Source organism: Aotus nancymaae, unplaced genomic scaffold (assembly GCF_030222135.1).
Source record: "Aotus nancymaae isolate 86718 unplaced genomic scaffold, 86718_ANA_hifiasm-v0.15.2.pri h1tg000007l, whole genome shotgun sequence".
In the NCBI taxonomy this organism is placed as follows: Eukaryota; Metazoa; Chordata; class Mammalia; order Primates; family Aotidae; genus Aotus; species Aotus nancymaae.
In genome coordinates this window covers 31,221,093-31,235,083 of record NW_026988418.1, presented here as the reverse complement: position 1 = coordinate 31,235,083, position 13,991 = coordinate 31,221,093, and the positions used below count along the sequence as shown (strand labels likewise).

The following is a 13,991-nucleotide window of genomic DNA, read 5'->3' as shown; positions in this document are numbered from 1 at the left end:
ATTTGGCTTAATTTTTCCTCAGTGCTGGGATAAAACTGTCCTGGTTGTCTCTGTCCCATGTTGGAGAGAAGAAATGAGGGTCTATGTCAGGGACTTGGGTCACATTTGAATAACAAAGAGGCCAGAAGGAAAAATTTTTCAGGGTAGGTTTCTCTGGAGAGTATCCAGTTCCCTCTTATCAATACCATGGACAACAGCAATCACTGTGAAGTGTTGCGCTAACATTATCTTTTTAAAATATTTTTAAATTTAACTTTTAAGTCCAGGCATTCATGTGTAGGTTTATTAGGTAAACTTGTGTCATGGTGATTTGTTGTACAGATTATTTCATCACTGAGGTATTAAGCCTAGTACCCATTAGTTACTTTTCCTGATCCTCTCCCTTCTCCACCCTCTATTCTCCAATATGCTCCCATGTGTGTTGTTCTCCTCTAAATGTCCATGTGTTGTCATCATTTAGCTTCCACTTGTAAGTGAGATCACGTTGTATTTGGTTTTCTGTTCCTGCATTAGTTTAAGAAAGATAATGGCCTCCATCTCCATCCATGTTCCTGCAAAGGACATAATCTCATTCTGTTTTATGGCTGCCTGGAAGTCTATGGTGTATGTGTACCACATTTTATCCAGTTTACCATTAATTGGCATTTAGGTTGATTCCATGTCTTTGCTATCCTGAATAGTGCTATAGTGAATATACATGTACATGTGTCTTTATGAGAGAACAATTACATTCCCTTGGGCATATACCCAGGAATGAGATTGCTGAGTTAAGTGGTAGTTCTGTCTTTAGGTATTTGAGGAATCACCACACTGTCTTGTTTTCCACAATGGTTGTACTAATTTACACTCCCACCAACAGTATATAAATGTTCCTTTTTCTTCACAACCTTGCTAGTTTCTGTTATGTTTTGACTTTTTAGTAATAGCCATTCTAGTTGGTTTAAGATGGTATCTCATTGTGGTTTTGATTTGCATTTCTCTAATTATCAGTGATGAGCTTTTTTTCGTATGCTTATTGGCCACATGTATGTCTTTTTTGAAAAGTGTCTATTCATGTCCTTTGCCCACTTTTTAATGGGGTTGTTTTTCTCTTATAAATTTTAAATTTAAGTTCTTTCTAGAAGCTCCATATTAGACCTTTGTCAGATGCGTAGTTTGCAAAAATGTTCTCTGATTTTGTAGGTTGTCTGTTCACTGTTTATGTTGCTGTGCAGACGCTCTTTAGTTTAACTTAGTCCCATTTGTCAATTTTCGTTTCGTTGGAGTTGCTTTTGGCATCTTCTTCATGAAATCTTTGCCCATCCCTGTGTCTAGAATGATATTACCTATGTTGTCTTCCAGGATTTTTATAGTTTTAAGTTTTACAACTAAGTCTTTAATTCATCTTGAATTGATTTTTGCATATGGTATAAGGAAGGATTCTGGTTTCAGTCTTCTGCATATGGCTAGCCAGTGATCCCAACACCATTTATTGAATAGGAAGTTCTTGCCCCATTGCTTGTTTTTGTCAGCTTGTTGAACATCAGATAGTTGTACATGTGCAGCCTTATTTCTGGGCTCTCTATTCTGTTCCATTGATCTATATGTCTGTTTTTGTACCAGTCACATACTGTTTTGTTTACTGTAGCCCTATAGTATACTTTTGCCCAACTATAGTATAGTTTGAAGTTGGGTAATGTAATGCCTTCAGCTTTGTTCTTTTTGCTCAGGATTGTGTTGGCTATTGAGGATCTCTTTTGGTTCTATATAAATTTTAAAATAGTTTTTTTCTAGTTCCGTGAAAAATGTCATTGGTAGTTTAATAGAAGTAGCACTGAATCTATAAATTACTTTGGGCAGTATGGCAATTTTAACAATGTTGATTGTTCTCTCTATCCATGATAGGGAGAATCATATTTTCCATTTGTTGATGTTATTTCTGATTTCTTCAAGCAGTGTTATGTAGTTTTCGTTGTAGAGATCTTTCACATTTCTGGTTAGTTGCATTTCTAGGTATTTTATTTTATTTTATTGACCCTGGGGGGATGGGTATCCCTGGCCATACTCCACTACAGATGCTCCTGCTCCAAACACTCTGGGCTCCACATCAGCTGGCTTACTACTCTTACCACTTCTCTAAGCAGCCCTTCCTGCCAACTCAAGTGTTCATGGTGGTTGAGGGATCTCTTCCTGGTGAGGTTCTAGAGGCCTATGGCAAGAATGGGTTGCTTCTTGCCAGTTCAACTCACCCATGCCCTCAGACCTGTTGGGGTCAAGGAACGAGTTCGGTGCACAGTAGCCCCGTATAGTGTTCTCAGTTTTCTCCCCACTTCAGCCCAGCTTCTGTGTCTTCCCTCCATCCACTTTTGTTGCCCTCCCTCTGAAGATCTGTTAGGAGTACACCAGTTGTTTTGGTTTCTTGGTAGCAGCTGTTCTACCTGGCTATGTTTAGTCAGTCGTCTTGTTGGGCTAACATTATCTAGTTGGGAGAGCTGGCTTTACAAAGATTAGTCAGCCAATAAGAAAAAAGTTTAAAAATCATAACACACAAAAAAAACCCCACTAATATAATCAGTCTGGCCTAAATACTAGTGCTACCCCATAAACTTAATGTTGAAACTAAAGAAATCAAAAGACCATGTGGGAAACTGGTCGTCTTGAGTCCTATTGTAGCCTTTGAGTAACATTTTATGACTGGGTTGAATTACGGCAGAGAATGCCCAACTCTACGAAAGGGAAGATGAGTATAATTTGAACAAAAGGTTATGTTAGAATTATGACTGCTAACAGATTTCTATGAATTTATATAATTTTTGAAAGATTCAAATCAACATATCCATAAATGTAACTAAAAGAAGATCTAGTATCACTTATTTGACAATGTTTTTATACAGTTTACCAAATAAGCCTAGTCATCTCTAAAAAATGATAAATATGTCTTTTAAGGTTTTCCAGGAGCGTAACTGAAAAATTTCAAAGTGAATTTTAGGTCAAAAAGACTTAAAATAGGATTTGACCTGGGAGACATTTGCCAAAGATGTTAAAAAGTTCAAAACAGAATCACAGGTTGCTGTGAAATAACAGTTATTCATTTAACCAGTGTGTTAATCAAAAGACTTCAAAACCAATAAGAAAGTCATATGGATTTAAAAACCTTAACCCTTTTAAAATTCAATTTTTTTTCTAAGTAATCAAAAGCCTAATAAAGGCAACATAGAAAGTTATTTTGCTAAAACATAAAATCTCTGTTTCTTAGACTGGCTACAAAAAACATAAATAAAACCCTCTTCAGTGTGATTGTTTCTCATGATGGGAAGCTCAGTCAGGTAACCTGGACGTTGAACCTGAAGATGTAATGAATGTAATTGGTACTTGGATGTAATGAAACACAGAAAGAATATGTCCAAGGTTATAAATGTATACTATGTTATAGAAAAACACAAACAAGAAAACTAGTACCTTGAATAGGGAAATACATGGTTCTTAGTAACAGCACACTGTTACCACAATAACTTTTCTGGTTACATGGAACAATTCAGACATATCAAAAAAAAAGCCAAGAGCACAAAATTAAATTATACTGGAGAACAGCACTGCTTTTCTAGGCCTTCAAGATAAATATTTCAATGTCAGGCCAAAATAGCAGTGTTAGAACCAGAAGAAGTCAAAGAAAAGAATGATTATCTCAGGCCTTCTCCAGGGGAGAAAAAGCTGAAGGAAATGACATATTGACCTGCAAATCATGTGCAGCAAGAAACAGCAAAAGATGAACTTGCACAATATGAATTTGAGAAATTAAAAAAAAAACTTTTACCTCAAGGAATGAAATTACCACTTTAAATCAAGAAGACAACATTTTTCATCCGAAACTAGGAAAATTAAATAGATCTCAAGGAGAAGATACCTGTATAAAGGAACACATTATAAATTTAAAAATCAAAAGCCCTTACAATTTTATTACAATGAGATCAGTACTTCAAGAAATCGTGTTGTTTTAAATATAGGGAACCAGACTCCAGTTCTGTATCAATGCCCATCCCCCCATCCCCCACCCAACAACGTTTAATTTTTAGAAAAATACACAATTTCTTTTTAATTCCAACCAAGTCAATCACACATAAAACTTCCTTTATTAGCTCATCCTTTATAAGTCTCTTCAACTTTATTATTATTAACTTTTATCATTTTCCTAACCCCTACCTCTTAGTCCTATAAGTTTTCTTTTTTTAAAAAATTTAAGATAACCAATCATTTTATCTTATTTGACTATGATACAGTTATTTTGTATATATGATTTAATTTAACATAAATTTTAAGACTTTAAATTACATGAGTTCATTTATAAACATTTATTTCGTTTACAGTTAATTTATTTTTTAACAACTATACCTAGATTTCTTAGGAAAATTGAGATATTAGGTGGAGCTGGTCATTGTTTCACATTTTTTTATTAAATAATGATATGGCCAGTTAGCATCAGGTATTTACCTACATCAGAGCCATTAAGTTAAATACATGGGTATCCTGTAGATAACTCAGAAGATATAACTTTTCTTTTTTTCCTTAGAGGCAAAGGCTCGCTCTGTTGCCCAGACTAGAGTGCAGTGGTGCAATCATAGCTCATTCTAGCCTTGAACTCCTGGGCTCAAGGGATGCTCCCTCCTTAGCCTTCAGAGTAGCTGGGATCATAAGCACATACCTGGCTAATTTTTAAATTTTTTACGGGGATGGGGTCTTGCTATGTTGCCCAGACTGGTCTCAAACTCCAGGCTGATCTCCAGAGTAGCTGGGATCATAAGCACATACCTGGCTAATTTTTAATGGGGATGGGGTCTTGCTATGTTGCCCAGGCTAGTCTCAAACTCCTGGGCTCAAGGGATCCTCCCACCTTGGCCTCCCAAAGTGTTGGCATTACAGGTGGGAGTCACTACCCAGCCGCTGCTGTTTTTATTAAAAAATATTAAATTAATCTTATTTATCAAAGAATTGCATAAACAAACATAACTTTGCTTTAGGCCTGGTTTGTAGTTTCATGACCTTAATAGCATAGGCAAATATAAAACTGACCAGTGCTGATGCTCAGAAACTGATACCCCAAAACATGGTATTTGACATCCTGAACTAAAGAAACCTCAAGGTCTCTCTGACCTTTCCTTCACCCCCACCATCCGTCCCAAAGAAGGTGAAGTTCCTTTATCTGCCTAAGGACCAGACCTACCAAGGAGAACAATTGTTTGTTCTCCTGTTGTCTCATCTATTGCAGAAAAGAAGACCATGATGTGACCACACCCGAGCAGACTCTTATAGAAGTACAATGACTGCCTCCAAGGATGATTTGAATTCCAAAAAGAACTATTTACAAGTTAATATCTGTTCCCCAATCCAATCATTCTCTCACCAATCATTCATTGCCCTTCAGTGGAATTTCTCTTCTCTCCCCTCCCATAATCTGTTTTACCAGAATCCAAGCCCCTCATTCTTTCTGTAATTTCAGGACTGGTATATAAGCCTCTGTAACTCATTGAGAAGTTGGATCTTTATTCTGAAAGCTTCTGTGTATACATGTTAAATAAATATGTATGCCTTTTCTCTTACTAATCAATCTGGCCCATGTCAGTGATTTTCCAGCAAATCTTTCGGGGGCGATAGCCATGGCCCCCACACCAGTAAACAAAGGCAAAAATATATGTTGACAATTTAGAAGACGTTTTTAATTTTATTTCGTCAACAATTTTAAAACCAATTCATTTTTTCGAGATTTACTTAAGTCTCATGAACTAAAATAAATAGGTTAATTACTTACTATATATTTTCTATGAGCACTCATCTATTTAAACCAATCAGATTAACATTTCTTAAGGGATTTTTGGCCTATTACACTGAATTTATTATGTAGACATAACATACAACATAATTTACATATGTATAAATACATTTAAACATATACATACACACACACACACACATACATAAATAAAGGTCTTCTAGCTTTTATTTTAGAATTTTAGTTGTGAGATAGTAAAACATATAAACTTGGTCGTTTATAGAAAACAGTTGGATCCAAATTATTTTTCTGGCAAATGAGATAAAGGCTATGAATCAAATTTTGGTGAAGCAGTTTCAGTTAGTTACCAGTGTAGGGGCCAAGGGGCCTGAAGGTTTCCCATGGCCCTCTGAAGGTTCACTGAAAAATCAACCTGCAAAAGGCAGATTAATTGGATAAAAGGCATACAAATGTGTTTAACGTGTTTACATGGGAGCCTGCAGAATGATGACCCAAAGATATAGAGGAAATTGTCTATTTTGATGCTTGGCTTAACAAAATATAAACAGCCATGTAGAAATATGATTGGACAAAAAGGGTCTGATCTAATGTTAATAAAGTGAATGGGGAAACCCAATGAAAAAAGCCAAACTCTGTAAAATATTTAGAGGTTTATTCTGATCCAAATATAAGTAACCATGGCCTGTGACATAGCATCAGGAGGTCCTGAGAACATGTGCCCAAGGTGTTTGGATTATGGTTTGCTTTTATACATTTTAGGAAGGGAAGGTACAGGCAAAAACATAAATCAATATATGTAAGGTATACATTGGTTTGACCTGAAAAGCCAGGATATTTTGGAGGAGGAAGGGTTTGGCCAGTAGTGGCAGAAGGAAGGTTGTGGAAGCCAAGGTTCTTGTTATGTATGTGAAGCCTGTAATATACCTCAGAGAGAATAGACGGTATATGTATCTTAAAAGGTGTCAGGCTCTTAGTTAACTCTCTCCAGGATCAGGGAAAGACCTGGAAAGGGAAGGGGATTCTCCAGAGAATGCAAATTTCCCTCTCAAAAGAACTTTGCACAGGATCATTCCAAAATATGTCAGAAGTATAATTTGGGATAAAATACTTTGATCTCCTTTAGGGCTGTTACCTGTCATGTGTTGCTAGACCAGAGTCAGGTTGGAATTTGTTTTTGTTTGTTTGTTTGTTCGTTTTGAAACAAGTTCTTACTTTGTTGCCCAGACTGGAGTGCAGTGGCTGTGATCACGGCTTACTGCAGCCTTGATCTCCTGGGCTCAAGTGAGCCTCCCACATCAGCCTCCCAAATAGCTGGGACTATAGGCTGCTGCCACCACACTGGACTACATTTTTTAGACATAACTTATCCCCATGTTGCCCAGGCTGGTCTCTACCTCCTGGTCTCAACCTACTGATTCTCTGGGATTACAGGTGCCAGGCCAGACTCCACAGGTCTTTAAACTTCTACGCAGCAGGTAAGGGGAGAGATTATAGTGGCGGAAGAGCCGTACCAGCTGCCGCACAGCACACACCCTGGCCTCAGCTGGCTGGGGCACATAAAATCAGGTGCTGCCGCGAAGGACTAGGCCGACAGAGTGCTGTTGTCAAAACCTGCTGCCAATAACTTCCATACACTCCCCAGAACACTAGATAGGCGGTTGTGTGCGGTTTTCCCTGCATCCGCCGCCAGGCGCTCACGGGCAAGGTAAAAAGAAGACTGACCAGGCTCGGAGATGTGGAGGGCAGACGCAAGCGCATTTGGAAGAGGGACGGGCGGTGGGGGGTGCGGAGGGAGAAAGGAGCAGCACATCTGCCGGCGTTCCGAGCCGCTGGCGGACCGATGGGGCGTCCTGCGAGGGTTCTGCCAGGATGATAGCAGTGTCTAAGGAGTGAGAGGCACCTGGGGCTACTGGAGCCAGACCCTCGATCCGCCGTAGTGGGAAGCGAGAAACAACGAAAGCCTCATATTCCCATTTCTCTGGTGGCTAATGACATTAAAAATTTCATATGGTTACTTGCCGTATATCTTAAGCGAAATATCCGTTCATGTCTTTTGACTATTTTCTAATTGGATTTTTAAAATAATTGACTTTTGAGTTATTTACATATTCTAGATACTGGTTATATGCTAGATATGTGGCTTGTAAGTATTTTCTTCTAGGTAAACCTTTTCAGTATCTTTACAGGGTCTTTCACAAAGCAAAAGTTTTAAATTTATGAGGTCTAATTCATCAAAATTTCTTTTTTACGTATGTCAATGTAAGAATCTTTTGCCTGTACCTATGCAACAATCCTGCAAGTTCTGCACGTGTACCCCAGAACTTAAAGTATATATATATATATAAAAGAACCTTTGCCTAGCCTTAGACAATAAAGATTTTTTGCTGTTGTTTTTTAAAACAGTTTTGTAATTTTACGCATTACAGTTATGTCTAGCCACTAAGCCACTTAATTTTTATTTAAGGTTTTTTTTTTTTTTTTTGGGAGGGGGTTGTCTATGGATGTCCTATCTCTCCAGTATCATTTGTTGAAAAGATTATCTTTCCTGCATTAAACTGCTTTTGGACCTTCATCAAAAATCAGCTGGACCGGTTTGTGTTGGCAAAGTTTAGCCTGAAGCTTATTCCAACAGGTGAGAAAGTCCACAGTTTAATCATTCCTCCCCAACTTGTAACCCCGCCCTGAACTTCTGGACTCAGGCGTTGGAGATGTCAAGAGGACCTCGGACCGCTCTGCGTTGGGTCAGCCCCTCAGGGCTGTTTTCCCACCACGCATGGCGCAAGCGGAATATATGCCTGTTACCCACACACCCTGCGCCCCCGCACCCCGCTCCTGTGATCACGTCGGAATTTAAAGCCGCGGAGCAGAGAGTGCTTGGAGTGTCCAACTGGTTGCCGCGGCCATCTCTGAGAGCAGCGCGTTTGTCTTCTAGGCTGCTTAGTTCGTGCCTCCGAGAAAGGTAAGTCTTTCTTTCGCTTTTTTAGGGATACTTGATACTTGAAAACAACGTGTGCCAGACCCAGCAGATGCTGTCACACAGTGGAAGTTTATGTGTGAGTTGTCCCTGCACCTGGCACCAGGTCTTTCTTGGCGCGATTATGCAAGAGCCACCCGCAGCCCCTGCGGGATCCTAGCAGGTCCCGCAACTGCAACTAGAATAGTCCCGTTGGGAAGCTAGCACTTTTTATACAGTAGAACGAGGTTTGCTAAGTGTGCACGCTTAAAGGTTGACACAGTATCCACTGTTACAGCTGCTTAGGTTGCTAGTATTCGGGAAATAAGAGTGGAGTCATGGGATATGAAAGTAAGATTGAAATGGGCAAGGAGGGTAGCTGCCACCGCAGCCATCAGAGAGATACCGGACCCTGGAGGCGCGTGGTGATGTCCATGACCCAGGCTAGTGCCGCAGCAGCAGCGGCGGGACCTTGAGTGCGGCATGGCCGCGGAGTTTGGCCTCCCTCTGGTTCCTGGAAGCTTTCACCTCCCCCTCAGCCTGAGGCCACGTGGCCTGGGAAGCTGGAAGGAGTGTTGTGGGGAGAGGGGTCTGCTGCCTGAGAATGAGAATTCCCTTCACATCTGGAAACTTCAATTATCGTGTGCGTCCTTTACCAATTTTCTTTTTCTTTCATTTTCTTTTTGATAGAGACGGGGGTCTCCCGCTGTTACCCAGGCTGGTTTGAACTCTTATGCTCAAGCAATCCTCCCACCTTGACCTCCCAAAGTGCTGGGATTACAGGCATGAGCCACTGTGCCCGGCTGCTTTACCAATTTTCTATAAATGAATTTGTACATACATCCCCTACAGTAGGAAGTAATGTAAAACAGAGTCATTAATAATGCACATTTCCTAATGTGGGATGTTGGTGACCAAGAGATACTTTAGTCTTTACTGAAACTCTTGTTATACTAACATGGAATTTGTAATAGTTGTGGACAGTGCAGACAGGGCTAGGATTTCCGTGACTAGAGAACTATTAGGGCATGAGGACCTACGGAAATCTGCACTGTTGACTTTTGCAAATAAGATGTGTAAGATTGCATCACTGTAGCAGAAATCTCCTAGTTTTTTAAGCTAAATTCTATTAAATTCATCATTGCTAAAGAAATTGTGCCCAGGATTTGGATAACTGATGTCATTACTTAATATTAGATGATATCCACTAAACACATCTCATAGACTGGAACGAAGTGCTAGATTTTACCTGAAAGCTGCAAAAATGAATGGTTTAGATATATGTATGTATTTATTTTATATCAATTTCAAATATTTATTAACATCCCTGGTCCCCTTTAATCAAGAATATAAAATCATCTACTTAAACTTTGCCACTTAAGTTTAGAACATTCTTAGAATCACACTATCTTAAAGAAGCCAGACTGGAATTAGAAGCAAGTCTGAAGGTATAACAACCAGCAACAACAAGATTTTTTTTTTTTTTTTTTTCAAATCAAAACTCTTCTATGGGGTGGGCATGTTTTCTCATACCTGTAATCCCAACACTTTGGGAGGATGAGGTGGGAGGATCACTTGAACACAGGAGTTCAAGACCTGCTTGGACAACACAGTGAGACCCTGTCTCTACAAAAAATAAGAAAATTAGCTGGGCATAGTGTCACATGCCTGTAGTCCCATCTACTTGGGAGGCTGAGGTGAGAGGACTGATTGATCCCAGAAGGTTAAGGCTGAAGTGAGCCATGATCACACTATTGCAGTCCAGCCTGAGGGACAGAGCAAGACCCTGACTCAAAAAAAAAAAAAAAACAACAATAAAAAAAAACCCCACCAAACTAATATGGACATATTACTGTCATAGACCTTCACATTCTAAAAAGGGTCCTTTTCCCTAGTACTGGGAGAGTATATGTTCAACTATGCAGCCAGCAAGAAAGCCTAGTTTACATAGGGAGTGTGCCACTCACAAAAAGCCTCTCTTCTCTTTCTGGTATTGTACATGACACGATCGTAGCTGTACCTGAAGAGAAGTATATTTTAATGCCCATCATCAACTAGAAACATGTATAAATTTCTATACTTAGTGCCAGAGGAATGACATTGCCTTACACTATTCCTACCTCTGTACAGAGGCCAGCTGTGTGGTCTGTCTGCAGAGTCCCTAGAACTTTTTTCCATCTGACCTAGGATGCTTCTGAAGCAGTCCCACTGGACAGCTGTCTGGTATTGAGGATACCTCTGAGAAAAAGTTCTCATAAACCTAATCTACCATGTTTATTCCTGAACTCAAAAAGTTCATTGGCTGTTCAAATCCTGAAGTTTCCTCTATTTACATAAGGCTGAGTTAAAAGTATTTTGTTAAAGGTAGTCCATTGCAAAAGAGAAACAACTGTTCTGTAGAAAAACTCATTCAATATTTAGAATCTTTTCTTAGCAGAGATGAGATCCCGAAAAGAAAGTGTCTCATATATAAATATTTTTAACTCCACTATCATTGTGACTAGGGATTCACGAACTGAGACCCCCTCCCCCAGCTCTTGGTGGCACAGGGTGACAGCATGCTCAGAGCAAAGGTGCCACCCATGCCTCTTCTGGGGCTGCGCTGACTGCAGGCACCTTCCCCCCCCCCACACCATCAACTCCAAAAACCCCCTCCTTTCCCCTGCATTGATGATTCTGTAGCTTTAACCAGGGCAGTGGTGTCGCTCTAAATGTCCCCTTGGCATTCAGCCCCGGAGTGTAGGGAATATTCCCCCACCTGTTTCTCTGTGACTGTTCAGTCCTCTTCAAGTAAAATCTTCATTTTACAAGCGAGGAAATGAGAGTAAGTAATTGATTTTTGCGAATAAATTTCTTGTAGGGGCATAGTGAGAATTTAATAAAACAGTTTAAGGAAAGAAAACAAAAGGTACTATTTGTTGCGCTTTCTAGATGGTAAAAAGCAAACCACAGGTCTGTTGAATATGTATCACCTGCTGGTCCCTCGGTCCAACAGGCTAAACTGAGTGCCTGGGAATTTTTTTCTCGCTGTGTGCACCTCTTTGCGTCACAGGGTGGACTCTCTCCAGAGTCCTAGTGGACCAGCTGACCAGGTTGACGTGATCTGACAACATCGTAGGTTACCAATATCATCTCTCTCCCTCTCGCTTTCTTCCTAGGAGTCTCCTGCTGCCAGCTAAGTGTGAGAGAACTTGTGTGCGCAACTCCCCTCCGAATCCCAACGATGGGTAACGTTAGCTTTGGCTCCAAGGAACAACAGCAGCTGCTGGAGCGGTTGCGGCTCCTGCCCGCTATGCTCATCCTCCGCGCCTTCAAGCCCCACAGAAATATCAGAGATTACCGCGTCGTGGTAGTCGGCACCGCTGGTGTGGGGAAAAGCACACTGCTGCAGAAGTGGGCGACCGGCAACTTCCGTCATGAGTACCTGCCAACCATTGAAAATGCTTACTGCCAGTTGCTGGGCTGCAGCCACGGTGTGCTTTCCCTGCACATCACCGACAGCAAGAGTGGCGACGACAACCACAACCGCGCTCTGCAGCGCCACGTTATAGCCCGGGGCCACGCCTTCGTCCTGGTCTACTCAGTCACCAAGAAGGAAACCCTGGAAGAGCTGAAGGCCTTCTATGAGCTGATCTGCAAGATCAAAGGTAACAACCTGCATAAGTTCCCCATCGTGCTGGTGGGAAATAAAAGTGATGACACCCACCGGGAGGTGACCCTGAGTGATGGTGCCACCTGTGCGCTGGAGTGGAATTGCGCCTTCATGGAGATCTCGGCCAAGGCAGATGTGAATGTGCAGGAGCTGTTCCACATGCTGCTGGATTACCAGAACCAGCCCGACCCCGACCTCCAGGAGCCCCAGAAGAAGTCCCAGACGCCCAAGACCATTGAGAAGATGCTTGACAAGTGCATAATCATGTGAGCCCTGGGCCTTAAGAGCCAGCTCTTCCTACCCTGTAGTGTGTAGAAAATATGGACTAAATTTCACTGTTACCTGTACATGATTGATTTTGTGCTGTTGTTTAGACTGTAACAATCATATTGTCAATAAATGTACCTTGTAAGTTGATAACTTTACCTTTTTCCAGGCCAGATAATTTAAATTGTTAAAACATTGGCATTTGAAGAGAACAAAAAGGAACATGATGCATTCAAAGTAAGGCCTTTAATAATAAATTTAATAAGAGAAAATGTTTTGAAAAGAACAAAATGTCAAAATGAATAGAAAGAGAAATTGGAAGGTGTCCTTTTGGTAACCCTATTATTGTGTATGACTTTAAAACATTCCACATCCTATAAGTGTTTAATCGTATCTTTTAATTGTGTAATTAAGAAATGTGTTTTTACAACAAAAGCTTTTGATAAAGTGCTTCGAGACATACATGCTAAACAAAAAAAAATGAATATGCTATAGCTGATCATTAGGGGTGTGGGAGCAGAGAAAACTGTGAAAGTGGAACTCTCTCACTAAAGATGTTAGTAGTTTCCCATGTCATTTAAAAATGTTTGAGTATTCTGCTAGCAGTTTTTAAAAGTGTAACAGCTTCTTGACTTAATAAAGCTTTTCCTGCATGCAATCAGCTGTACGAATTTGTCTTATCAGAAAACCAAATATTGCCCACTGTATTAAAATTTAAACCATATCTGTTAAAGGTTTCCAATAAGAATGTCACACATGGATGTCCCTGCCATGTTTAAATTATCCAATGTGGGAGGGAGGTGTTTCAGGGAGGTCCCTGAAATGCAGAGCTGTTTTGTATCTTTCCTGGACTGACATCCAGAAGAACTCCAGGCATCTTTGAGGAAGATGGTCACGGTGTTGCTGTCTCAGAGGAAGCAGGTGAAAAGCAAACCTCTGCCCTCTGTGGCCTGAAATACTGGATATAGGCAATAGGGAGCAGGATGAAAGATAAAAGGAGAAATGATATTTGAGAGACTCCCCCATAAGGGAGTTTTTAGAGATTAATTTTATATTTGAACATAATTTTTTGAGTGAGGGAATAAATACACATATCCTTGCTTTTGAGAGTTTTTTCAACTTGGGAGAGGTGCAGAGGAGATGCTCTTAATCTAGTGATTTTTTTTTTTTTTTTGCTGCAAAATATAATTGAAAAAATATCTATTGAACAATGTATGTGTTTCTAGAGGAGAAGCACATTGTTGAGAAGGAATCATAAACACGATTTCATGGTAATATAGACAGTTTCAAGCTTGGAAAATCCATTCAGTGGCTCCTTTTAAAATAGTTATTTAAAATTTTCCCTATTCATTTTC

At 40.1% G+C, this 13,991-nt stretch overlaps 1 protein-coding gene across 1 annotated transcript; it reads left to right on the top strand.

The window, feature by feature from the left end:
* Positions 1 to 4,818: 4,818 nt before the first annotated feature.
* DIRAS3 (DIRAS family GTPase 3) lies at positions 4,819 to 13,294 on the top strand. Its single transcript, XM_012442801.3, has 2 exons — positions 4,819 to 8,723; positions 11,876 to 13,294. The coding sequence occupies exon 2, from the start codon at positions 11,941 to 11,943 to the stop codon at positions 12,637 to 12,639; it is 699 nt and encodes a 232-aa protein (XP_012298224.3). The 5' UTR covers positions 4,819 to 8,723; positions 11,876 to 11,940; the 3' UTR covers positions 12,640 to 13,294.
* The last annotated feature ends 697 nt before the right edge of the window (positions 13,295 to 13,991 follow it).

Excerpts from the sequence above, each read along its gene's own strand:
- DIRAS3 (XM_012442801.3), top strand. The coding sequence starts at position 11,941 with ATGGGTAACGTTAGCTTTGGCTCCAAGGAACAACAGCAGCTGCTGGAG.